Here is a 27,897-nt window from a genome sequence, read left to right on the forward strand (position 1 = left end):
ACACGGCCGGTAAGGGCTTTAATCTTTCTTTTTCCTACTTCCTTTTTTTATTTAACCGATAACGTTACACACATGTTTTTGATAGATTTTTTTAAGGTTGTATGTTTATTATGTTTTTTTTGGTAAGATTATATAATCGTGGCTGCTGCTGTAGGTTTGGCCCTCATGTGTTGCATACCTTATGACAAACAATACCGGGTGATGTGTTTTGGTGTGATGTGTGTGTTTTGATCGTGTCTTTGTACTGGGAAGAACACGCAGTATGCGACTGTTTCTATTTCTTCTAAATGTGTATTATTTAAATGTCTGGCTGGTGCCTACACCATACAACCTAACTTGAGAAAATCAATTCGAGTCATGTACACCCATCTCTCATGTCATCAACTGAAACTGGAAGACACCAAGGTTTACATTCGTTCAAATAATGTCCTCGGGAAATAGAAGATGAATTTCATATTATTCTTAAACGCCTCCGTGGTCGAGCAGTAGAGCGTCCGTCCGGAGGGCGGAAGGGAGAGCGGAAGGTCCTGGGTTCGATCCCCGTCATGCCAAAAGACGTTAAAAGATGGTATTTATTGTTACCCTACCTGGCGCTTGGCATAAAGGGACTAAAACAAGGACTGTGTCAGAGTGGGGCATTAAAGTTTAATTCAATAGACTAGCACTATAAAATCGGCATTAGTCGGGACTTGCGCAGACACACACACACACGTGCATGCACGTCGCTGTCCAATAATCTTCAACGTGACGTTTAACCCCATTTCACCTCACCTAATTTTATTCTTAATTGTCCATTGTATGATCACCTAAGGGAATTGTACACAAGGTCATACAAGGAAAAGACCCTCTGTATTGGAACTTGTACATTCATTTACTGTTTCCAATGTAAAGCAGATGTCTTGTCTTGGCAAATTTCTTTATAGAGCATGACAATTAAGAAAACCACGAAATACAGTTTTGTATATTCTTCATGGCTTATTAATCTCCATTGACTGATTGTACTCGCGATCAAGATTTGAACTTGTATTAAATGTTTAAAGAACAACGCATTTCGTTAAGGTATATTTTCAAATGTCTGTAACAAGTCCGGAAAATCATACCAATGTCTGTCACACGTCAGGAAAGTCATACCAATGTCTGTAACACGTCAGGAAAGTCATACCAATGTCTGTCACACGTCAGGAAAGTCATACCAATGTCTGTCACACGTCAGGAAAGTCATACCAATGTCTGTCACACGTCAGGAAAGTCATACCAATGTCTGTAACACGTCAGGAAAGTCATACCAATGTCTGTCACACGTCAGGAAAGTCATACCAATGTCTGTCACACGTCAGGAAAGTCATACCAATGTCTGTAACACGCCAGGAAAGTCATACCAATGTCTGTCACACGTCAGGAAAGTCATACCAATGTCTGTAACACGTCAGGAAAGTCATACCAATGTCTGTCACACGTCAGGAAAGTCATACCAATGTCCGTCACACGTCAGGAAAGTCATACCAATGTCCGTCACACGTCAGGAAAGTCATACCAATGTCTGTCACACGTCAGGAAAGTCATACCAATGTCTGTCACACGTCAGGAAAGTCATACCAATGTCTGTAACACGTCAGGAAAGTCATACCAATGTCCGTCACACGTCAGGAAAGTCATACCAATGTCTGTAACACGTCAGGAAAGTCATACCAATGTCTGTCACACGTCAGGAAAGTCATACCAATGTCTTAAGCAGTGCATTTGTTGGATCACATTCTGCGCAGTAATTAGGTATGGCTATTTACGTATGGGAGTGTTCGGAGCAGCTCACGCATCTTAATTGTCTTCCTACTTCACTGTTAATTGTCTTTTCGAGTATCTGTTCTTTGATTCATCTCTAATACCCCGTTCACCTGCACCTCTTTATATATGTATGTATATGTGCATACTTGTTTAGAAACACATACGTGAGTATACTTGTCATGTGAACGCGTTTACTCATGTGTGTGTATTTGCAGCAGGAGCAGATTAACATCATGTCTGGAGCAGGTGTAAATGTACATTTATATGTTGCAATGTGAACGTTTATGTCAACGTAAGAGGATAGTCTAATTAATATCTGTTCTTTTGCCAACACCAAACAAATTGTTGACATTTGCCAACTTTTACGCGTATATACTGAGTTGTGTCCAAACTAAATCAAACACACGTTGCTTCACGCGAAAATGTTCGGTGAAGTAACTCTCTTCTCATTCAACTTTGATTGGAAAACAACCTGTTTTGTGTTAAAAGTCGTGAACAGCCTGACGAATACGTGTGCCTTACACAATTTACATGCTTTATTTACACACCTAAGATGCTTTTCATGTGAACGCAGAGTAAATTTACATATATGCACGTATTAAATTACTTACGTTAGTAAATGTTGTGCATGTGAACGGGGTATAAGCTTCTAACATGATTACTGACAGATACAGTTTTACTTCATAAATTATGCAACCATCCTAACAAGAGCAGCGCCATATATACACGTGTATATATTTGTCATTCACTAAAATAAAACACAAGGTTAATGACAGATTTGATTCGTGATAAACGATATTGGCATTAAACAAATATCGTTAACAAGCGTCAGTGAGCCTCCCTTCCAGAGAGCGAGGGCTTGTCGTGTGGTTAAAGCGTTCGCTCTTCACGCAGAAGGCCCGGGTTCGATTCCCCACGATATTGCTTGAATATTGATAAAAGCAACCGTACTATCGAGATGTGAATCGTATCGCAACCTTACTATCGAGATGTGAATCGTATCGCAACCTTATTACGGAGATGTGAATCGTATCGCAACCTTACTATCGAGATGTGAATCGTATCGCAACCTTATTACGGAGATGTGAATCGTATCGCAACCTTATTACGGAGATGTGAATCGTATCTCAACCTTACTATCGAGATGTGAATCGTAACGCAACCTTATTACGGAGATGTGAATCGTATCGCAACCTTACTATTGAGATGTGAATCGTATCGCAACCTTACTATCGAGATGTGAAATCGTATCGCAACCTTACTATCCAGATGTGAATCGTATCGCAACCGTACTATCGAGATGTGAATCGTATCGCAAACTTACAATCCAGATGTGAATCGTATCGCAACCGTACTATCGAGATGTGAAATCATATCGCAACCGTACTATCGAGATGTGAAATCGTATCGCAACCGTACTATCGAGATGTGAAATCGTATCGCAACCTTACTATCGAGATGTGAAATCGTATCGCAACCGTACTATCGAGATATGAAATCGTATCGCAGGTACACGGGGTAATTTGTACAAACTACTGCAAGGGGATCCAGTGATTTAATGCTGCTGCTTCAAAGGCTACATGCGGCGCCACAGGGTCAACACAGAGATTGTTTACTGACATGGCCACACAACGAAGCCGGGAGTCGGTGATAAGATCATAAGACTCTAAGCAAAGTAATGTTTCACCTCATTGCCTTTGTTGAGTCATAATACACTACATATATCATGGGCTTGTCAACAGCAGCAACCATCCCGAAATCAGTGCAATTAACCTATAAAGGGATTGTGTAAGTGAGTATGGTTTTACGCCGCTTTTAGCAATATTCCAGCAATATCACGGCGGGGACACCAGAAATGGGCTTCACACATTGTACCCATGTCGGGAATCGAATCCTGGTCTTCGGTGTGACAAGCGAACGCTTTAACCACTAGGCTACCCGACCGCTCCTAATTACTGCTCAGTCGACGCTATGAGGTAGTCGAGTTTTTAAAGCGTTCGCGCGTTACTACGAAAGCCCGGCCTCGATGCTCCACTACAATTTGAAGTGTCGTGATATTGCTGGTATATTGGTAAAAGAAGCGTAAAACCATACCCACTCACTCACTCGACCTTAAGGGGGTGGTTGGAGAAATCACTCGAATCCGGAAGTAGAATCAAGAGATTTCTTTTATTTCTTCTGTACAAATATTAACACGCTTCAGTTGACATCATCTGTGAACTCGCCATGAGTGTTAAGTATATAAGTATATAACTGTATGTCAACGGGCTGATTATAATTCACCTGTTATTTGTTTGATCTATACAATTTCTTCCATCGAATCAACGAAAACATTGGTTGGTTGGTTGGTTGGTTGGTTGGTTGGTTGTCGCCGCACTCAGCAATACTCCTGCTATATGGCGGCGGTCTGTTAATAATCGAGTCTGGACCAGACAATCCAGTGATTAATATCTTGAGCAATTGGGATTGATGACATGCGTTAACCAAGTCAGCGAGCCTGAACACCCGATCCCGTTAGTCGCCTCTTACGACAAGCATAGTCGCCTTTTACGGAAAGCATGGATTGCTGAAGACCTATTCTACCCCGGATCTTCACGGGTCGAAAAAAACCGGAATGTGTTAGACGACACGTTTTTAATATTTCGGTTGAAGGATTCCATCGACCAGAACCAAAACCACAGTCAGATAATTTAGTAAACATAATTTAATGGACTCAAAAATACAACGATAGAAATCCAAAAATAGAATAAAACGATATAAGATTATAATTGATCAGATGCATTGACCATAAAACCTCAGACCTAGGCAAGATTCCACTACGAAAGTGAATCCATTGTTTAATAAATACTGTCAAAATACGAACCATCCTGCACTTATTTTTTTGTTTTTGCACAAACCGACTTACCAAAGCAAAGTCATACCAAACAAATGTATTTTATCTATATTTTGCTTTGCGAAGGAAATTGGCAAGGGAGAATATGAGTTCAGAACCATAAAATATAATTGTGTAGCGGTTGCTTAACTATTGAAGTACTTATTGTTTATATATCATCATCATCATCATAATCATCGCCACCGTCGTCGTCGTCGTCTTCATCATTAAAAAAATATGAGGTCCATTGTGGGCAGTCAGCATCTCACGCGCCCCTTGAAGATCCGGGGTAGAATAGGTCTTCAGCAACCCATGCTTGCCGTAACAGGCGACTATGCTTGTCGAAAGAGGCGACTAACGGGATCGGGTGGTCAGGTTCGCTGACTTGGTTGACGCATGTCATCGTATCCCAATTGCGTGGATCGATGCTCATGATGTCAATCACTGGATTGTCTGGTCCAGACTCGATTTTTACAGACCGCCGTCCTTTAGCTGGAATATTGCTGAGTGCGGCGTTAAACAACAAACAAAACACTCCCTCGTTCATTCATTCACTCACTCACTCACTGAATGAGCATCATTGCCAGTGATTGAGCGTCATTGCCCGTGATTGAGCGTCATTGTCCGTGATTGAGCGTCATTGTCCTTGACTGAGAGTTATTGACTGTTGTGGATGGTAATTGAGCTTCATTGCCCGTGATTGAGCGTTATTGACTGCTGTGGATGGTAATTGAGCTTCATTGCCCGTGATTGAGCGTTGTTGAACGTGATTGAGTCATTGATTGGGCGTTATTGACCGTAATTGAGAGTCATTTAGCCTTATTACCGTGATTGAGCATTTTTGGACCCTTGCAAACCCAGACGAAACAATTTCATCATATTCGTCCTTAGAAATGAGTTTCTGAGTCAACTTGACGCGTAGACAGACAGAGTTGTCATTGCTGAAACAGTGAAACATCACCCAGCGCATGCGTATCGTGGCTCTTATGGGAAGGTTTACGGCATGACGTTGCAAAAATTGCCAACTTTCGATCGTCGTTTATTACATATGAAAATATTTCAATTCAGGAACTAAAGATTTAAAAAAATGGCTCGTACAGTTGATCATTCAATAAATATACATAACTGTTCTGTGACCTAAACTATAAATTTAATTGAAACTTTTAGGTTCAATTTTTTCAATTAAAGTTATTGTTTACCCCGAAAGATTTGCTCAAGTAAATAACTATATTCAAACCATACACCGATCGGAATGTATTGAACTTTTAGGTTCATTTTTTTCGATTAAAGTTATTGTTTACCCCGAAAGATTTACTCAAGTAAATAACTATTTTCAAACCATACACCGATCGGAATGTATTAATCAATTGTTACTTGAATGGGCAGTGATTTGCATCACAACGGGACTAAACGACACCTTCATCAACGCGGCTCTACATCAACGTCACACGTCAACGTGGAGGAAGTGCTTCTTTGTCATTGAAGTCCGTTTATCATAATTGTAATAATCTGCCTCCATTGATCACAGACGTCATATGTGACAATCCCTCCTCAGTGCTGTATCAAGTAATGTCAGCGCTGCTGGAGATATATTGTTAGGTGACTGTGCTGGCACAATGACCTCAGTGCAAAAGTTTACGAAAAGTTTTGTGGTAGACATGTGGAGGACATTCCCAAATTTGACGCACCAGTGACAAAAATTATGTCCGATGCAATTCCCTATTTTGACTGGATGCTATCTGTCTCTTTGTGGCCATCTGTGTTGTTTTTTCCAGGTGAACAATTGACTCGCTTTTGCATGTGTTTGTGACGGCGCCATCTCACATTTTCGCGAATACTGGTGTCATCACTATTTGATAGTGATTCACAAACACATGCTCATAATGTCGTCGGAATCGGACAATTGACTTTGGCAGAGATTTCTTATGAAAATGGAAAGGGTTTTGTCGCTTCAGTGTCGTTGAAGGGCTAAGGTTAAAACTTGAACTGATTAAGAGCAGCTGGGGTCGGGCAAATTATACTCTCAGAAGGTAGGATTCGTGTCTGTCTGCTGCAAATTTTATTATGTTTTATGGACCTTATTGTTGACGACAACCCATTTTACTTAGAAACAAAGTCTTAGATTTACATAAAACAGTGATTCTTGGTATTGACTTAGAAATAATTGAAAATCGGTGCCCATCGCACTTATGTCGAGTTATCCGTCCGTACAGAGTCTGGCGACCACAAGGTTACATCGTCTTAAAAGACTACCATTTCGCCCAAGAAATAAGCTATCTTATTTAAAAATATATATCTAAAAAAACAAAAAAACAAATCCAAATGCTTAATTTCACCTCGAACCGAGGCAATTTAGACTTGCCAAATCATTCTAGACTTAAGTTGGATTCCTCTCTTAATTAAATGTCTAGGGTCTGGGAGATATACTACGTCTTAAACAATATGGGGCGGTCGGGTAACCTAGTGGTTAAAGCGTTCGCTCGTCACGCCGAGGACCCGGGTTCGAATCCCGACATGGGTACAATGTGTGAAGCCCATTTCTGGTGTCCCCCGCCGTGATATTGCTGGAATATTGCTAAAAGCGGCGTAAAACCAAACTCACTCACTCACTTACACGATATGACCAGTTGGTGGCGTTCGATCCTAGCTTCAGTCTTATAGAGACTGTATTGTGCAAGTACTTGAGTATGCTAATCTATTCTTCATTACCAACGCCCCCTTAATGAGGCGTGAACAATTGTATAATCTAATACCTTTTTACGACGTAACATAAATATAAATTAGCCTATCGCTTTTAGAAACTCTGAATTATACATATGTTTGGAAACACATATGGATAGGTGTAATGGTCTTTTCGCGTTATGGCATGATAACTGAATTAATAATTTAGCACAGTAATTCCGGTTTGTTTTGTAGCATCATTTTGCTCTCGGCGTTTGATTTATAGTATTGCATGGCTTGATACACCGATGACTTGAAGCAACTTTTGGACGTCCTAAATGTCGAGTTAAAACATTCAACTTTGGTGAAACTTGGTATTTTAAATGTTATTATTGAACAGATAAACTGACGGACAAAAGTAAGTGTGCACCCATGTTTGATGGTAGCTAAAACGAAACAAAGAAGGAATGGTCATTCCTTGATGGTGTTTTTTTTATACGAGTATCATATTTGTATATTGGACCTTAACTTTGCAATGTTTCGGCGACCGTTTTCAGCAACGTTTAATAACATTTATAAGATTTAAGTAAAATCAAATTTTCAAGTGTATATACGGTTTTTTCCCTGCAGTTTATTTATTACCGCTAAATGCATATTTAATAAGTTAAAATGATTATTACATGTATGTTATAACTTTGGACGTAATCTGTGCTTGTCAGTATAAAACTGAAACGATGTAGGTTCAGGTGGCTTGGCGCCCCAGTATTACTGGATGTGAACAGCGTGCAGGGTTTGGGGCGGTTGGCACGCCGAATAAGTAAGTACAGTTAGTCATACAATTCTTGCACAGTTGCACAAAGAGTTGCATCAAAAACTATAAAAGAATTCATCGCCAACATGTCCAGTTTTATATATTTGGCTGAGACATTCAACGGCCTACTTCTACAGGAGCACGTGTTACAAGTAAAACTTTTACTTTTTGATGATATCTTAAGGGGTAACTAAAATTACATTTCGGGCCCAAACACTGGCGTTATTATAAGTCTTTCCCTTTAAAGATAAAGATATCTATCATATAATATCATGCAATAAACTAATCAGATAAATATAATGAGGTCTTCTTTTGTGTTTATAGGGGAATTCAATAAATATATAAATATAAGGTCTTTGAAAGGCTTTTAGCAGTGATACACAAAAGGAAGAGAATATATGGATGTCGACTTCTTTATTATGAGGAACACAACGTTTCGGAGTATGTGCTTACTCCTTCATCAAGTGAATGAAGGAGTAAGCATATACTCCGAAACGTTGTGTTCCTCATAATAAAGAAGTCGACATCCATATATTCTCTTCCTTATATATACATCTACACAGTCATGTTTTCAGCCTCCCCGCCTCCGTCCGGCACACTCGGCCATCAGTCTTCTCACTGATGCTTCAAATTTGAAAATGTCCTCTGCATCCCGACAATAATACCTTTTGAAAGCTTTACCGAGACCTTAAATGTTGTAACCGTGATCAAACAACCTCTGAGCAAGAACACGTTGGATGACTGTGGTTTGTCATAAACATGTTATAATAAACCTTACATCCTTATAACCATAATGGAACAACACTTAACGATATGCCTTGAATAAACAATGAGTGCGAATGTCTTGCGCTAGTTAACAACCTTGCGTTGCCTTTAAACCTTTAATTCTAACAGCGTGATAAGTATAATTATCAGCAATATCCATCAGTGTCTCACTAAACCTGAGATATAAAAAATCTGTCAAAACTCCTGATCCAAATGTAACAATATTTGCCTTTTCACATAAATTGTAAATTTCCACTTCAGGCAATGTTCCCTGAAGACATGAATTATTGATGTTACTCAGCCACTTTCTATCACTTGGATGGCCTGCGGGGGTTGGGGGTGGCAGTGGCGGTGGGGGTGAATGATATTTTGTGTAAAATATTGTTAAACGATTCTTAAATGAAAACCGCCAAAATAATGTTTAAGAATAGCTATTGCCTGACGTTCGTCAGAGATGCAATTACGACGGAGATGACTGACTTGTTTTCAGGTAAGAGTTCAAAGAAACGGATGACAGGTATGCAATGAGTGATGTGGAGTAGATGATGTTTTGATGTATGAGGGATTAAAGTTGATGAGTTCATTACATGCACTTACAGGGCATGGGGGTGTCCATCTAGGGAATACAGTAAACTACGGTTATAACGAACTCAAAGGGACTACTAATTTTAGTTCGTTAAAACCGTAGTTCGTTATGAGCATGTATACAGCATAACTACAGAAAATAGTCGGGGCCAAAAAAGTAAGTTCGTTATATCCGTCAGTTCGTTATAGGCGTGTTCGTTATAACCGTAGTTTACTGTATGTGCTATTGCAATATTGGGGCGGTGGGTAGCCCTGTGTTTAAAGCGTCCGCCCAGGTTCTAGTCGCCACATGGGTACAGTGTGTGAAGCCGAAATCTGGTGTCCTCCCACGTGATTTTGCTTGAATATTGCAAAAACGACGTAAAACCATACTCACTCACTACTACTGCTATATGACGAACAATGCCTAAAATTCCGCCTTGTCCAGATTCTGCACAAAGTGGTAAACGTGTTAGACCTGAATCACTTCGGGTTTTCCTCCCGCATTAAGCTCATACGCTCTTATATAACTGGAATACTGTCAAAGTGGCGTTATGACATGAACAAGTGTTTGGAAACATGACGAACATAAGAAAGTTACACGGTCGGATGGTTCACTGAAACAATTCACGAGGCACTGTAGCTCACCTCAATGTTTCTTCAAGGAAGAAGGACGTTAACAGTGTGAACATAGGACCAGGTCGCATTGTTTGTTTGTTTGTTTATTGCCGCATTGAGCAGTATTCCAGTTACATGACTGTGATCTGTAAATAATCCAATATGCACCAGAAAATGATGATTGACATCGTGCGATTAGGATACATCAACCAAGACAGCGAGTCTGACCACCGGGTCCGTTTAGTTGTCTCTAACGGCATCATGGGTTGCTGGGGACCTGTAGTCTTACCAGGAATCCCCAAGGAGTTTGGGAATATTTAAAGTGATGAAAGGAATACTCACTCACTCACTCACTCACTCACTAACTCACTAGAAAACTAAACACCTCCTCTGCGCATGTCTGTGGTAACGCTTGTAAATTCTAATCTTCTCTTGTGATTACCTGTCGTATCGGTGTGTATCTGAATTAATTGAATTCCATTCTCTTCGGTCTGGTGTCTGTCTAGTCCTTACTACTCTAGAGACAGTCTCGATGGTTTAGTGGATAAAGTGTCTGCTCGGAGATCAGTAGGTCGGTGGTTCGATCCCCGGCTATGTCATACCGACAGACGTTAAAAGATGGAAAGCGTTGTAACCCTGCCTGTTCGGCATTAAGGGGCTAAAGCAAGGACTGGCCGGCTCGGAGTCCGATACTGTGTCTGAGTGGGGTATTTATGTTAAACTCAGTGGGTAGCACTTTAAAATCGGGATTAGTCCGGATTAGGACAAGCGGACACGCACAAACGTACATGCACGTCTCTATACACTACGTGCAAGTGGGGGTGTTCATGTTAAACTGCGGCATGGTGTCTCAGTGGGCTAGCACTATAAAAAATGGCATAAGTCCGGACTAGTACAAGCAGACACACGCGTACGCACAAAACAACCCGCACACAAACACGCACGTGCATGCAAGTCGCTGTTTTAGTGCATGTCGTCTAGACGTTGTAGTCGGCGTCATCTACGGAAGGGTCATCCTCAACTTCTTCAATGAAGTACATCATCAAATGGTGATTTAATAGAGGACAATGTGTTTTTAACGACTTCAAACAAACTCGCCAGGGTTGCCAAACCGAGCGTGCCAAGTCCCTTTTAAAGATGTAGGTTTAATGTTGAGATAGCCATACATTTGTTTCCGCTAGTACGTGTCTCAACAATGACCACCTCCCCTTGGCTGGTCGCAATGCTCGCTGAACTAAAATATAATTTTAGATGAACACAGTCATGTTGGACATATAGACCTCGAGCAGACACTATACATGGAAGTGTTGTGTAGAATTTTTATCATATTTGTTTGGGGGTAAATGATAGGGACCCACTTGCACAAAGCGATCTTAGCGATAAGACGATCGTAACTCCCATACTTTGACATAGGCTTACGATAGTCTTAGCGCTAGGACCGCTTTGTGCAAGTGGGCCCAGGTGGTGGAAACACGATTACGTACATACGCTCGAAACACAAGTGTCATAACGTGTGGTGTCACCCTGGACAAGTGACTTAGTTCAAATGTGCCTCTGTTCACCCAGCAAGGAATGGGTACCCGACATGTGAGGCGGGTGTAGAAACCCTCGCCCGTGAAAAGCTTGGGTTGTATACTCCCGAGGGAGTTAAGAATGATAACTGGATTGCAAACGGATCCACTTGTCGGGGAACAAATAAAACGTCATTTGAGCAGATACTAGTATACCTGGACACCTGCGGTATATAAATGTATAGTATAATAATGATAAAATTGGCTTCATTACTATCTTAAGGGACATGCGACACACAGATCGTAAAGCGGTGAACGATTGCTTGTTGAAGTCATTAGACAATGTTTTTATAAGCATCCACACGTCGTAAATGTAATTGACGAATAGTATATTTAATACATTTGACAGATATGATGTATATTTCATCTCGTGAAATCCGAAACTACATGTTTCTAGACTCAAAGTTCAGTTGATGAAACGTACCTACCTACCTGAGTATTTACTGCAGATATGATCGGTGTATTTATTTTATAACAACGTTTAATGATGCCATCTGTAATTCTAAGTATGACTACTAGACTTCGGTTAATTGTGGCTTCGGATCTACAGAAACGAAATTATATAGCATCACTCTTACCAGTCAACTCGCTTTAGGTAAAGCGACACTGCGTTCAAAAACTAATGTAGCACCATTTTAAAAAAAATATGAGACAAGAGTCGTCGTGCACACAGAAGTGTCTCCAGTTCAACTTACTTATGTTCAACTTACACGGAAACCTCGTCAAATGGAGGTCCTGGAGACAATTGAATGTCGGCTTAGCCGTAGTTCGAGATAAGCGGAGTTTGCCTGTATGAACTTTTATGGCTCATCGTTCCTAACTACATATAGAATGAATGGCGTTAAAGTTAACGAACTTTGACTGAATGCCTTTTTGCGTTAGCTCAAGTACAAGGTTGCATGCGTTTGTTCAAGTCAAGGTTGTATGCGTTAGCTCAGGTCAAGGTTGTATGCGTTAGCTCAGGTCAAGGTTGTATGCGTTAACTCAGGTAAAGGTTACATGCGTTAGCTCAGGAGAAGGTTGTATACGTTAACTCAGGTCAAGGTTGTATACGTTAACTCAGGTGAAGGTTGTATGCGTTAGCTCAGGTGAAGGTTGTATACGTTAAATCAGGTGAAGGTTGTATGCGTTAGCTCAGGTGAAGGTTGTTTACGTTAACTCAGGTGAAGGTTGTATGCGTTAGCTCAGGTGAAGGTTGTTTACGTTAACTCAGGTCAAGGTTGTATGCGTTAGCTCAGGTGAAGGTTGTATGCGTTAGCTCAGGTGAAGGTTGTATACGTTAACTCAGGTGAAGGCTGTATACGTTAGCTCAGGTGAAGGCTGTATACGTTAGCTCAGGTCAAGGTTGTATGCGTAAGCTCAGGTGAAGGTTGTTTACGTTAGCTCAGGTCAAGGTTGTATACGTTAACTCAGGTGAAGGTTGTATGCGTAAGCTCAGGTCAAGGTTGTATACGTTAGCTCAGGTGAAGGTTGTATACGTTAGCTCAGGTGAAGGTTGTATACGTTAACTCAGGTCAAGGTTGTATACGTTAACTCAGGTCAAGGTTGTATGCGTTAACTCAGGTCAAGGTTGTATGCGTTAGCTCAGGTCAAGGTTGTATGCGTAAGCTCAGGTGAAGATTGTATACGTGAACTCAGGTCAAGGTTGTATGCAAGTGACAGTTATACGAAAATAGGAAGGAAGCTCGCAGTCTGGTAATCCAATCATTCTCAAATTTTCCCTGAAATCCCATGACGAACGTAAACCTACAATTTCAGTATTGTTTCCCCTCTAAACCCCTACAGTTTTGCACCTCTAATTATTCACGTAGATGACCCAGTGTGGATACCGGGTAAGACAAGGTAGGTCCTCAGCAACATCTGTTCATCGAGCGAGTGTAGGATGTTAACACAGAGAGGTATCGTATCGGAGTACACGATCTGATTCTAATGATCTCGGGCCCGGCATCGGGTAGCCATGTAAATAATGTACTCGAAATTCCATCCTCGATTATCCAGTGTTTAAGATATCCTTTCTGTTATGATATCATAACAGAATGGAGAGATATTATAAACTGGACAATCGATACCGTGGCACCCAGCACGTTCTCTGGGCAGCCAAATTGTATCGTGTCCCTGTTGGTGGTTTGGGCCACTACATCATGTCCCAACGACGTTGGACGTGCTCATGATATCAACCACCAGTTTCTCTGTTATTTCCCATACTCCATTATTTACATCCCGCGCTGATATACACAGTAGGTGGAATATTGCTGACTGCGGCGTCAAACAACGTTCACTACATGTATCTTACATCGGACATATAAACATGTTATTGTGCTCATATATTCAACTTGCATTAATTCAAACCGTTCTGGAAATATCTTCTTTATTGTTTTCCTTAAAAATATTAAATTTTTTGACGGCTGTCGTGAACAGATTCAGCAGTTTGGCTAAAATTAATGTGAAAGAGGCTGGTTTTTCGTTCTCCAAGAGAAATTGAAAGTGTGACCATGTCCCTGACGCATGATAAGAATTGTTTACCAACATGTCGCTACTGTTTGTATCTTCGTCCCTTTCAGAAAATCAGGTTCGATTAAAGACTCAGAAAAAGAAAAGGGCTTCATCAAACCTCTAAAATGAAGCATTTTGAAACATTTTAGCCTCTCCTAGTTGTATTCATACAACTACAAGTGTTGCAATAAACAAAGTCGATTTCAAATGAACACAGCTAACTTTCGTTAAAGATTGCGCACGTTTTCCTAATTTCTTAACTCATGCATATTCAATGGACCCAAAATGTTCCTTTAACTATTGTAATTAGCAGAAATTATGTCAATAGGTAATTATGTCTTCTTAAGAACATGTGAAAAATTAAGATGGATTGAAGTACTATTTCCACCGCAAAACACATGTCCATCTGACAAGTGAACCCGTTCATGTCACAATCCGTGCACTCGATTAGATCCACGGGGTGAAAGGTGGGCCAGTGTGTTGTGTGTTCGCTTGCATGAACTCCACGTGCACCGCGTCACACGCCACCACAGTCCCCTGTTCAAAGGCAATGGACTCTTCCTTTGCGCGCGGAACACATGCTGTCTAAGACGTGATGTCAGCTCAGCAGTACAAAGAACTGCATTTGCAAGCTGGAAATAAACTACTCAATATATCGCGCATGCGCACACAATACACTGACCAGTTTTAGTCTTGTAATCTATATTCATCGTGCATATTTGATTCAAAATTTCTTGGGTAATTATTTCTAATTAACGACCATGACAAATGTTGAAGTGTACGATGCGTTCATCTAGCGTACAAAACTTTTTTATCCCCCCGGCATATTTATATTTTTTAAAATTTTTATTGAAAGAGGTTGGACATAGACTCCATTGGGGATTGGGTTCGTTTCCGGGGCAGAATTCGAAAACCATTCAGTATATTTGATCGAAGCTTGAAAGATGTATCAGTCACATGCTGAAGTGGTGCCTTTTGCTATTTTGTATTTTATATTTTTTCATCTTTAATTCTTGATTTCTATTGAAACAATTTGGACTTAGTCTCAAAAGGGTGGGGGTAGGTGTCGTTTCTGTAGCACAAGTTGAAAACTGTGAGAGAATTTTCATCCAAACTTGGTACATGTATTAACCAAGGGCTGAGGTGGTGCATTTTGCTATTTAGGAATTTTAGGGATTAGAAATTCTCTCATCAAGTTGGACTTCCGGTGATTTGCTCTTTCAAACTTGTTGGGGCCGGGGGGATTTGCTTGCTGACGGGGTTAACCTCTTTGGTCAGTGGACAAGGCGTCCGACCTCGGTCAGAAGGTCCGTGGTTCGAATCCCATCACGGGACTTGGAACTTTTATGGACGCTACATATGTTAAAATGACAGCCATTTCCAGTTACTATACATCTGTATAAAATATATCTTTGCAAACAAACACAAATAATTTATAACTCCAGAATCATCGTTTTCTTCACTGACACCATCCAAAGCGACATTCCTATAATTATCATATGTTTTATAATGGATATTAACCCTAGACCACCTAAATAAATCAGACAGGCAGGCAGACAGTATATTCAGTAATTTGGGCATCAATGCCCATAGTACAATGCAGATTGGATATTAGCATTTGTCACGTGATGTACATGATTAGAATTTTAATCAAATTACACATTCCTCATTAAAGAGACCTGTTTTTAGAATACAGAAACAGCATAGGTCATATCGGGATTTTCAGAGTTTAGCAGATTTATCATTAACTGACGGTCTTTAAAAATACCTTGCAACATGGGGAGAAATGTATACCTTAAATCGGAATACCTTTCACATATAAGTAAGACATGGTTTTCATCCTCTACTTCTCCGGATGAACAGTTTGTCAAATAGAGTTCACAATATCACCGTTTTTTGACCTGCGACATACTTTTACATTAAAATCGTGCAATGAAATTCTAAGTTTACAATATATCATTTAAACAAGTTAAATATATTTCAGTTTGTAACAATGATTTTACTTTGCTGTAATTGCTAAGATAACGTGATTCAGAAATACTTTGGTGCCACTGTTGACAAAATATATCCATTAGTCTTTGCTTAAATGAATATAAAAATAACTGTGGATTTCCCACATCTTAGGAAATCAATCCATATGAAAAGCCACTAACAAATAATAGATTTCTCACATCTGAAACCCAATTATTTTTACCAAAATAAATACATCGACCCATAAGGTCAAAACATTTGGGCAATACAATAGATAATGTCTAAAGGATTTGCACTTGCACAAAATTCTCACAAATTACGATCCTTTACATGTATATATAGTATTGAGGTAATCATATTTGAATATTTGAATGCAGTTTCTGAAACTGGAGTTGTTTGTATCTGTTTTCAAGTATTCCTCCGAGTATTTTCCGATTTTTCTGATCTTCACTGTGAAATGGATGTACAACGTGTATTCTGGTGTGTCAGCAGTGGTATATCAAAAGATAAATTAACATTTTTAAGAGGAACCATGTCCTTAAATACAATCTCATTAAAATCAGATCTTAGTTTTCGCTACCGCTAAACTCTGTTTAGCGATAGCGAGAACTAAGATCTGACCCGTTCGTTATATCGCTTAAACTTTGTTTAGCGATAGCGAGAACTAAGATCTGATTTTAATGAGATTGCCTTAAATACAAATTGTGACCAACAGCTTTCCTTACGGCATTCACATGCAAAGTATATTTTCAAGTTGTAATATTTATACCATATCTGACCCGTGAAGATCCGGGTTAGAATAGGTCTTTAGAAGCCAATGCTTGTCGTAAAAGCCGATTATACTTGTCGTAAGAGGCGACTAACGGGATCGGGTGGTCAGGCTGGCTGACTTGGTTGATGCATGTCATCGTATCCCAATTGCGAAGATGGATGCTTATGATGTCAATCACTGGATTGTCTGGTCCAGACTCGATTGCTTACAGACCGCCATAAAGCTGGAATACTGCTGAGTGTGGCGTTAAACACCAAACAAACAAACAAACAAAAATACACGAGTCTTGTCAAGAACATGTGTATATGTACATCCGGGGTCTATTGGAGGTGCAACGTCTATGAAAGAACTTGACGTTGTTGATCAGTAAAATAGTGATCGTAGCATTTGAAACGAAGCTTAAGTGGCGAATGTCTTGATTAAGGAGGAATATCATAAGAGAATAAGCATATAATTAACTGGGTTTTCGAGTATCATCGGATACAGAAAACACAGGCAATTCCAATTCTTGAACGTTAGGATGATGATGATGATGATGATGATGATGATGATGATGATGATTGTGGTGGTGGTGGTGGTGGTGGTGGTGGCGGAAGGGACTGTGGAGGTACAGTAAACTACGGTTATAACCAACTCGAAGGGGCCACTAATTGTAGTTCGTAATAACCGTAGTTCGTTATAAGAATATATACAACATTTATACAACAAATGGTCGAGACTAAATAAAGTTCGTTATATCGGTCAATTCGTTGTTTTAAACATATTTTATTGACATATATGGTCAACGGGATTGGGCAAAAGTTATCCAACTTAGGTGGCCCTTTCCCTACTCTATATGTACAGACATTGATTATACATATATATACACATATACATACACACATACATATGCATACGTATACAGAAATACAAACATATACACATAATCATATATACACACAATCATACATACTCATACATACATACATACATACATACATACATACATACATACATACACATACTCAGATACATATACACTTATTACAAAGAGAAGTAACAAAGAGAAATATATTGACACAAGAACATAAACATAATGTTTGCAAGAGTAACAGACAGTCATGCATAAGAATTGTCTATAGACACAGTTTACTTGTATGTACACATTAATCCAAAATACATGCAAAACTACATATATAATTACACAATCATACATACACTTATGTACATGTACACATATGCATACCTACACACACTACATGTACATACATACACATATACCCTTGAATACGCATGCATACATATATATACATACACATATTTACACACATACACAGGATATATATACCCGTAAACATTATGTTTACAGAAGGAGGCAGAGATACACATGTATTCATATACATGCATGCAGTTTATTCACTGATAGCGTAATTAATAATAAATGGTCGCAGAGCGATATTCTGTATTAATGATAAAGGGTTACTCGAATCTATTAGTCGACAGTATATATTTTTGAACGCTGTTGAAGATGAGGTTATTGTGATTTTCAGATAGGGATACATCACCGTAGAGAATATTTTGTATTGTACATGTAGTTCCAGCTTTTATAATGTTAGCGAACATGATATTTCTGGGAATAGTGTAATTGGGACATTCAAGAAAAAAGTGTATGTTGTTTTCACATGGGTTTCCACAAGAGCAGGACAAAGTATCAGATAAATTTACTTTAAAGAGGTCTGCATTTAGGGAACTGCAAGAATGCCTTAGGCGTGTATGTAAAATATTAGCTCTACGGTTGCCGATTGAGAAGTATGGAGGTGGAGCTGTAATGGTTGTTTTAATCATGTGTTTAAAATTTGATAATGATGTTGCACTTCTGTATTCAGGGGGTAACTCATTCCATAATTTGATCGAAGAAGGTATAAATGATTGTTGGTATGTGACTGTTCGTGCTTGCGGCGAATTCAGATTATTCTGATTTCCTAACTCATATCTACTAAAAGTTGATACTTTGGGTGGTAACATGTCATGTAAATACGATGGGCATAGGTTATTAACAATACTGTAGATTGTGCAGAGTTTTTTATTTGACCTCCTATAAGATAGTGATTCCCATCCTGTCTCAAAATATAAACTCGATCTTGAGGAGAATTTAGGGAGACCTGTTACTATGCGAGCGGCTTCGAGTTGAATCATTTCAAGTTTTTCGGAATTTTCATGACTGCAGTTGTCCCATACCTCTGAAGCATATTCTAATATAGGCCTTATGAAAACAAGATAGACTTTGGACAGGGTTTGTCTATCAAGTAAATATTTAACGGTTCTTAACGAACAAATCATTTTGGAAGCTGAGCGGCATATGTTATCAACGTCAATTCGTTATAAGCGTGTTCGTTATAAACGTAGTTAACTGTACTCGTTCCTACGATAGGTGCATATATCGAAGTCATTGTATGTACAACACTTGTGGCACGTTTTCACCGGCTCGATACTGTTAGTGTGTCACAGGGAGTCAGTGCATATTATCCCTGCAATGGCCAGGTAGCATGTCTAATGCCTGATTCACTGCGGGAATATATGTAACGCCTGAAATGCTCCAAGGTAATACAAACCTATAAATAGTGGTAATTAGTATAATGCTGGTATTGGTACATTAGTATGGTGTTATCAGTGGTATTAGTATGTGGTCATTTATATACCATTTGGTGATGGTACACTGTAGCTCTTACAGGTGGCATCCAGGTCTAGTCTGGCCTATGTGCTACATCACTTCATAGAGTGATGATAAACCTGAAAGGCCTATTCGTGTAGAATGAATACGAGCGCAATATTGAATTAAATCAATGTTACAAAGAAAAAAATATTTAAAAAAAAATCCTTAACCTATCAACACAGAAATACGCCTTAAATATTTCATAAGATCAAGTTAAAATGGGTTAATGTGCTAAATTCTTTCTAAAAAAATTAATATTTATGGATTTATTTCTGTAGTAGGTGAAATATTTAATGCATATTAAAGATATTCGAGTGATGAATTTATCCATGCAGTACATATTTGAGTGTGATAAGTAAGAACACCACAAAACCGTGTATGTTTTTAAATATCAATGGTGTGTTTTTACATATCAATGCAGTCATGCGTTAGTCTGTGTGATACAGGTGAATAATTAAGGCAATATTGTTATGCGTTTTACATTCACGATAAACCGCTTCGGGAACATTACTCACGATCCACAAATATTACTTATTGGTTTTATCTTGATGCAACATTTAGTATTCATGTCAGTGCAATTTACCTTAAACAATGCGCAATCGTATTTCATTCGTTGAAATTACGAAGTGTGTTTTCCGTATCTTTTCCGGTACCACATTTGAAGAATCGACATGAATGTTCACTTCCGGGTTGGAAATATATCGTCGAAGTTTTCGGTAAAAATATAGAATCTAGGAAATAACAACACACGAAGCACGTTTTAAAATTGATGTGAGTAGCTGTTTTTTAAATTAGTAAATTTATATCGTGAAATCACTCATTTATCGTTGTGGTATCATTCATGCATAGAAATGTCAAAACACGCGCTAGGCGGTGATCTAACATTTTGCAGACAGACGATTTTTTTACCCGCTGATTTAAAATTCACCAGCACACGGCTTTTAAGCGACGAAAATTATCAAAATTAATAATATTATGTTATCTATCACCTCTCCATATATTTTTCATCATTTTGAAAGGCTTGTTTGTGGTAGAAAACATTAAATTTGCCTCTCAAGCACCTGTCAAATAAGAGTTAGCTCCCTTGGTATTATGTAATAAGTCTGTGAAATTCAGACAAGCAAAATGTAGGTTACATTTCTTCACAACAGATTATTTACGATGTGTTGATTGGAAATACTTGTGGAAAATAGTGTAAATACCGCTAAAAACAATGTTTATCATGAAATTACTGTCTTGAACCTGATAATAAATTGTGAAACACAGTTTTAAATTTTAATATAAATTAAAATTTTATCAAGGTCTGTATAAATTTAAATTCTAATGAGTTTAATGTGGTTTCTTTAAAGATAATTTTTTGGGAATGTACAGCAGATGAATCAAAATATTTTACTATTTTATTTTGTGTATTGTTTATTTTATATAAGTTCAGTGAATCTGTAGGTTATTGTTACTTTGCATATAAAAATATTTTTGTCAAATGCATTTCATTTTTGAATTGATTATTTCATCCAATATGTCATATCATTCACAAAAAAACAACAGAAATTAACCATATGCATGTTATATGCATTCTTATTGTCAAAGTGTAGATAAAAAATTCAACAGCTGTCAAACATATATTTTGCCATTTTGCCATTTTCCCCAAACCTAATTTAAAATACCTGCACCAGAAACAACAACATTCATTTGTTAGACCATAACATGTTCATGCCTACAAGTGACTTAATCCTTTTATAACCTATATATTATCCTCCATTTTCTGATTTATGGCATTGATAGTTATTGTCTTCATCATTAGTGCTGTTTATCACTCTGAATTATGATATCAATAACCAGAGATCTCGCATCTATGATAAATTGTTTATGAATTTCATCATGAATACATATACAACATTTTTGAAATGTACAAGGTTTGACATCTGCTCATATATCAGTGACCAATATTAAAGACAGATTCCATTTTATGTAGGTAAGTGGCAAATGCTCAACTATCAACATCCCCTCTTGTTGACAGCAGATTCCAATCGATATTTGTGAGATTACAATACAAAGGAATAAAAATATGCATATCCTGTATTTTGAAATTCCTAAGCATTTGTTCCTGTATAAATTCTGTATTAGGGGGTGGATGATACACTGATATATTGATGTATCGCTATAAGTCAAATTGCAAAACAACTTTGCTGTCACAGGCTGCTGTATCAATACGAAACAATATTTTACATGGTTATTTTGTAACCGTTATTGTGGCTGTGCACTAAACTATCAGTGTATAACTGCATTTTTCAACCTCTGACTGTGTCCTGAGGTGATTTCAAATTGAAATGTAGAGGTAAACTGAATAATTGGTTTGTACAGAACTTAATTAAAAAAAACAGTGAATGACCACAATATCAACAAATATTTATTAAACACAACATTAGGTTTACAAAAAACAACAACACTGCAATGGGTCAAATAAGTGAAAACAGCAATAAGTAACAGTCCCAAAGATATGTTTTTCCATGCACTAGTGAATGTACAGGTCAGGTGAGGTGAAAAGGGGGTTAACGTCACGTCAAAGATTATTGCGTTTATATAGCGATGTGCATTTGTGGCTGCTGGAACTTGTCCGGACTTATGCCGATTTTATAGTGCTAGCCCACTGAGATACCATGCCACAGTTTAACATGAATACTCCACTCAGACACAGTATACTGACTAAGCTGACCAGTCCTTGTTTTAGCCCCTTAATGCCGAGCGACAGACAGAGTTACAACAAGTACCATCTTTTAATGCCTTTTGGTATGAGGTGGCCCGAGATTAAACCATGGACCTTTTGCTTTTTGGGGAGACGCTCTTCCACTTGAGTGAAAGTCGATGCGAATGTTGAGGATGTTGTCACTGTTGAATGTCTTGAAAGAGGCTGTGCTCCATTCTTGAATTCTGATTAGTGTTGTGTGTTGTCATTTGTTAACAACGAGGTATCCAAACCTCACTTGGCAAGGAGATGAGGCACATGTCTGGTCGAAAAAGGCCTCAAATTGCCCTCTGAGGGCTCAATTTAGTTGCATAGAACATGCACCAGTGCAACCTTTTTAGTAAAATGCAATCTAATATTTTTGGCCACATGCAGCCAGTGCACGTCAAAATTTCAAATTTATGTCGAACCCTTATTTGTCAACGCAACATCGATCTTTGAACTAATTCAGTACCTCCAAGCTTGTTTTACCATACTACATAAGTACTCCCTGTGTTATATGTAATTTGTCACACATTGTGGGGCTTGATGTCATCAAACTCTGGGTACTGCAAGATTATGTGCTCGTTTCAACTTTGAAATTTATGGGACCAGGGTGCAACTTTGTGTGGTGCAACTAAGTTTTCATGTCAACATGCACCTGGTGCATGTTTAATCAAGTTCCTTAACATAGCAGCCTTCTAGAAACTGTCCTACTCCGAAACATCTCGAGTGATCAAGCCTGTTACGTTTGAAGACAACCATTGTTAGGAACCCTTAATTACGAGCTGATGCCAACTGCACCTGACATTTTACTTACACTTAAATCATTTGCTGTCGCTGACAATAACAATAAATAAATGTACAACATTTTCTACTGTCACTGATATTACTTGCATATTACGACTGTTTTTGATATGTTTAATTCAACCAAATCTGTAAACATTTGGTAAATATGGACCCAAAATTGTTTAATTTTATTTAACTCTTACTTTTTATCATCAACGTTTTTCACTCCCTCTGTATAGTGAGTCGTGAACCATATGTTGTAACCTTGCCTTCTTGACATGTACCAAGTGTAAAGTCCTCGCCTAGTAGTTGTAGTAGAAGATCGATATATATTCTCCACAAATTGATTTTGTCATCAAACATTCCTTCACTAAATATATGGACATATACATGACATAATGCATGTCATCAAATTCCTCTGCAATTTACAATATGTTACAATATGCTTTAGAAATGTTTGTGGTATAATGACCTACTTTCCGTTTGCTCCATCAGAGCTCAAGATAACTTTTGGAGTAATTGAGTTTTTACTCTAGGGTTTCTATTTTAATTGGCTTTTTACATTTTTCATTGGGTAACCAATATTTTTTCACTCATCTATTCATCACTCTATTGGGTTTTTCCCAAAATTAGTAAACATTTTTAGATTTAAAAAAAGAAAAGAAATAATGTTACAGATGTATATGACTGTTATAAAGATATAGGCTTGACTCAGAACTCCTTTGAATACATGCTGAAAAAGCTACACTAGGTATTTACGTGCGCTGTTTTTATACATTTGAGTTTTTCATTTAATTGAAAGTAATTGGGTTTTGAATATTTTTGGGGGGTATTTTACGCAAATACGCAGTTTATCTGTAGCTCTGCTCCATAATTTGATAGAAGACAGCATGGTTGAAATCACATGTTCAGCTACCAGATGTGATCCAGCCTTCATACCTTTGTACCAGTATTATTGAAATTTTTGTGTACATCCTTGCTATTTACAAAGTAAACAACACCCTTTGAAAATAAATCCGGGCTAGATTTAAGAAACTTGATTAACTTCCACCAGGTACATGTTGATAAGAAAACCAAGTCACCACACACAAAACTAGGTTTGCCCCAAACAAAACCAAGTTGCACCAAACAAAACCAAGTTGCACCAAACAAAACCAGGTTGCATCAAACAAAACCAGGTTGCCCCAAACAAAACCAAGTTGCACCAAACAAAACCAGGTTGCACCAAACAAAACCAAGTTGTACCAAACAAAACCAGGTTTCATCAACAAAACCAGGTTGCATTAAACAAAACCAAGTTGCACCAAACAAAACCAAGTTGCACCAAACAAAACCAAGTTGCACCAAACAAAACCAGGTTGCACCAAACAAAACCAAGTTGTACCAAACAAAACCAGGTTTCATCAACAAAACCAGGTTGCATTAAACAAAACCAAGTTGCATCAAACAAAACCAAGTTGCACCAAACAAAACCAAGTTGCACCAAACAAAACCAAGTTGTACCAAACAAAACCAGGTTGCATCAAACAAAACCAGGTTGCATCAAACAAAACCAAGTTGTACCAAACAAAACCAGGTTGCACCAAACAAAACTAGGTTGCACAAACAAAACTAGGTCGCCCCAAACAAATCAGGTTGCATCAAACAAAACCAAGTTGCACCAAACAAAACCAAGTTGTTCCAAACAAAACCAGGTTACCCAAAACAAAACCAAGTTGTACCAAACAAAACCAGGTTGCCCCAAACAAAACCAAGTTGCCCCAAACAAAACTAAGTTGCCCCAAACAAAACCAGGCTGCCCCAAACAAAACCAAGTTGCCCCAAACAAAACCAAGTTGCCCCAAACAAAACCAGGTTGCACCCTGGTCCCATAAATGTATCAAAGTTGAAAAGTAGGCAGGTCTGCTGCCAGTGTCACATACATTAATTGCTGTAAAACGTAACAGGAACATATGCACATAATGTTGAAGTACCCATATTTTGATGACATCAAACCCCCCAAAAGTATGACGAATTACACGTAACGCAGGGATTAGTGATGTAGTATGGTAAATAGACTTTTGAGGTAATGAGTGTGTTCAAAGATCTGTTTGGCTGGACAAATAAGGGTAAGTCAGAGACAAATTGGAATTTGTTACACGTAAATATTAGGTTGCATTTTTCAATAATAGGTTTCACTTTTGCATGTTTTATACAGCTGAATGGAGCCCTGTGAACATGGTAAAGTGTACATGAATGTTTGTGATCAAGTGTAATAGAGTAACAACATCCAGATTAACAGTTTGCATTTGAAATATGAATAAATAATGCCTCCAATATATTGCAACAAAAATTGTAGTAAGTTTATTTTCTGATTTTAATAAAATTCAATAACAAATATAATTGTGGTTCAGTTTCTAGTTGAATACTCAACTAATCAATTTCAAAATTCACTGGTGCTTTTTGTTCAATGGTAAAACTTCATTATGTCCTTGTTTTTGCTTTAATTATTGGTTCCAATCTCATTATCTGAACAATCTGTAAGAATCTGTGTATGTTACAGTCTATTAAAATTCAAACTGCACCCATACCTGTTTACAAAGCTAACCCTTCAGTTTAATATTTTAATTAAAGTATTTTAATTTTCAATTTTCTTTTTTAACTTGATCTGTCATGATGAATTTACTTAAAAATGAATCTGTAGAATTCTAAGTTCAAGCAGCAATGTTCGTAATGTCTATATCTCGAGTTTAGAGTATGTTATACAGTGTATGACCATAAAAGAATATGGCAGACACTTGCCCACACATATTGAAGCCATCTGCCCGGTTTAAAGGTGGAAATTGAAGTCAGAAGTAGTTTTTCCAGGTGAAAGAGGAAGTATTTCCCTGTAACATAGCTGTAGAGGTAAGTCAGTCACTGGGCTTGGTTGTCCTTGATGAGAACTGTAAAATTTGTTCTGTTTCTCATTGATTGGGGAAAAATCAATACCACTGACATGCAGCATATGGAGACATAATGTGGAAAACAGCCAATAAATATGGTTGTATCTTTGATTACATGAAACTTATAGTTATATTTCCAGTGGAGAAAAATATGATTTAAGAGGCATAGCAAGTTAGGATTTTTGACCACTGTGAATGAATACAAGAGGTAAGTGTGCTTCTTCCAGCCATGTGTCAGCACCATACCCGTGCTCGTGGGTTTCACCGAAGTGGTAAACGTCTGAGATCTGCATCACTTCGGGCTTTCCTCCCACATTAAGCTGACACGCCACGATATAACTGGAATATTGTTAAAAGCGGCGTTAAACCAAACTCACTCACTCACTCACTCTTCCAGCCATGTGTAGTTTATCCACTAATAGGCTTGTTGACAAATGCAGTTATTATTTCAATAAGTATATGCTATATATTTCTATAATACATCTATTGTCTTTCTGTTCAGATTACTCATTTTCATGGAGAATTGGTTGATTTTTTTCACAACAAAAGAATCAGTGATGAACCCTTATTATTTTATCATTTGAAGTTGATCTTAATACATGTGCAGTAAAAATTAAGTTTTAATGCTGGAAACTTTCTGAGCTTATTAGACTAAACAGAATTTTATTTCACCCTGGGTGTGAAAAAGTGGCTAAAGTCGCAAACAGCAATGCAGATCTTAATCCAAGGACTCTGGGTGCCTATTGGGCCATTCACTGTTCTGATAGTATTGTTATGGTACCCCCACTAATATTGTACATATACGGGTGGTGGGGTAGCCTATCGCTTGAAGCATTCACTCATCATGCCAAAGACCATCTTCCCGAGGCAAGAGAGTTAACAGACTTTATAAGTCCAGTTTCCACCCTTGCCGAAATAGGCTGGAATTCCTGGGGTCTATCGTAGCGCCACCAGTGGCTATTACGAGTTATGTCCCTTCTAAGCCTCTCCTTTAGACCACCATCAGATTCAACCTCTCGTATCACTTGCATTTGCTCCAAAAAAAACAGTGGCGCCCAGTCAAGACGATAATCGATAATCAAGGTCCATGTTGTGACAAAACGGATCTTACATCGCGCAATGCGTGAGCACCTTGATTAAAAACATGAAAACATTTGGAGAATATCTGTTGACAACGAGTTGGCGGTGCACATGCTTTGCAAATCCTGCAATCGACCGAAATCTGCACAACAGTTTACGAACCGGATTTCGATTTCTTTGCACGGTTTTGATAGGACTATACATTGACTCGTTTGTCCAGCCAAAATGTAACTCCATAATACCAGCCTAGTTCGGCAAGGGTAAAAACTGGACTTTTTTAGTCAGTTAACTCTCTTGCCTCGGAAAGATAGCCAAAGACGCAGGTATGGTACCCCACATTGGCCCAAGTATTGGTTTCGTATGCATCCTATTCACATGATTTATGTTATATTTGTTTGAAAAAAAATATGGGTGCAACCTTGTGCCTGTTTTACACGTTAACTGTGTTAAATATAGTATAACCCCAGCACAGTACTAGTACCACCCTCATATAGCTGGAATATTGCGAAGTGCGGTGTTAAACAACAAACAAAACTTCTTCTAGTTTAGAAGACTACATTCGTGGTGTAGAGGATAAAGCATTTGACCAGAGAGCGGAAGGTCTGGAGTTCGGTCCCCGGCCACGTCAAACCAAAAGACATTAAAAGATAGTACTTGTTAATTTAATTTAATACATGGTTGTTTCAATACAAAAAGTTTTAGTTATATTTTTAAATTTTATTTATTTTATTTTTTTCTGTTAGTTTTGGTATACGTTATAACTTTAATTTTGATGTAAAACAATGGCATTCAATGTAATTATCACAGCTG

At 38.2% G+C, this 27,897-nt stretch overlaps 1 protein-coding gene across 3 annotated transcripts in view; it reads left to right on the forward strand.

Moving 5' to 3' along the window:
- Window positions 1–19,403: 19,403 nt before the first annotated feature.
- Window positions 19,404–27,897, forward strand: part of LOC124132236 (zinc finger protein GLI1-like) — a 176,894-nt gene continuing 168,400 nt past the window's right edge. For 2 of the 3 annotated variants that reach the window (XM_046496026.2, XM_046496029.2), the window contains exon 1: window positions 19,404–19,460. In XM_046496026.2, coding sequence (XP_046351982.1) covers window positions 19,451–19,460 — 10 coding nt within the window. In that variant the 5' untranslated portion in view covers window positions 19,404–19,450. Of the gene's footprint in view, window positions 19,461–20,207; window positions 20,344–27,897 lie in introns of those variants that run through there. The other variant, XM_046496027.2, reaches the window with a different exon arrangement.

This window comes from Haliotis rufescens, unplaced genomic scaffold, assembly GCF_023055435.1.
Source record: "Haliotis rufescens isolate VD_foot unplaced genomic scaffold, xgHalRufe1.0.p SCAF_13, whole genome shotgun sequence".
Classification (NCBI taxonomy): Eukaryota; Metazoa; Mollusca; class Gastropoda; order Lepetellida; family Haliotidae; genus Haliotis; species Haliotis rufescens.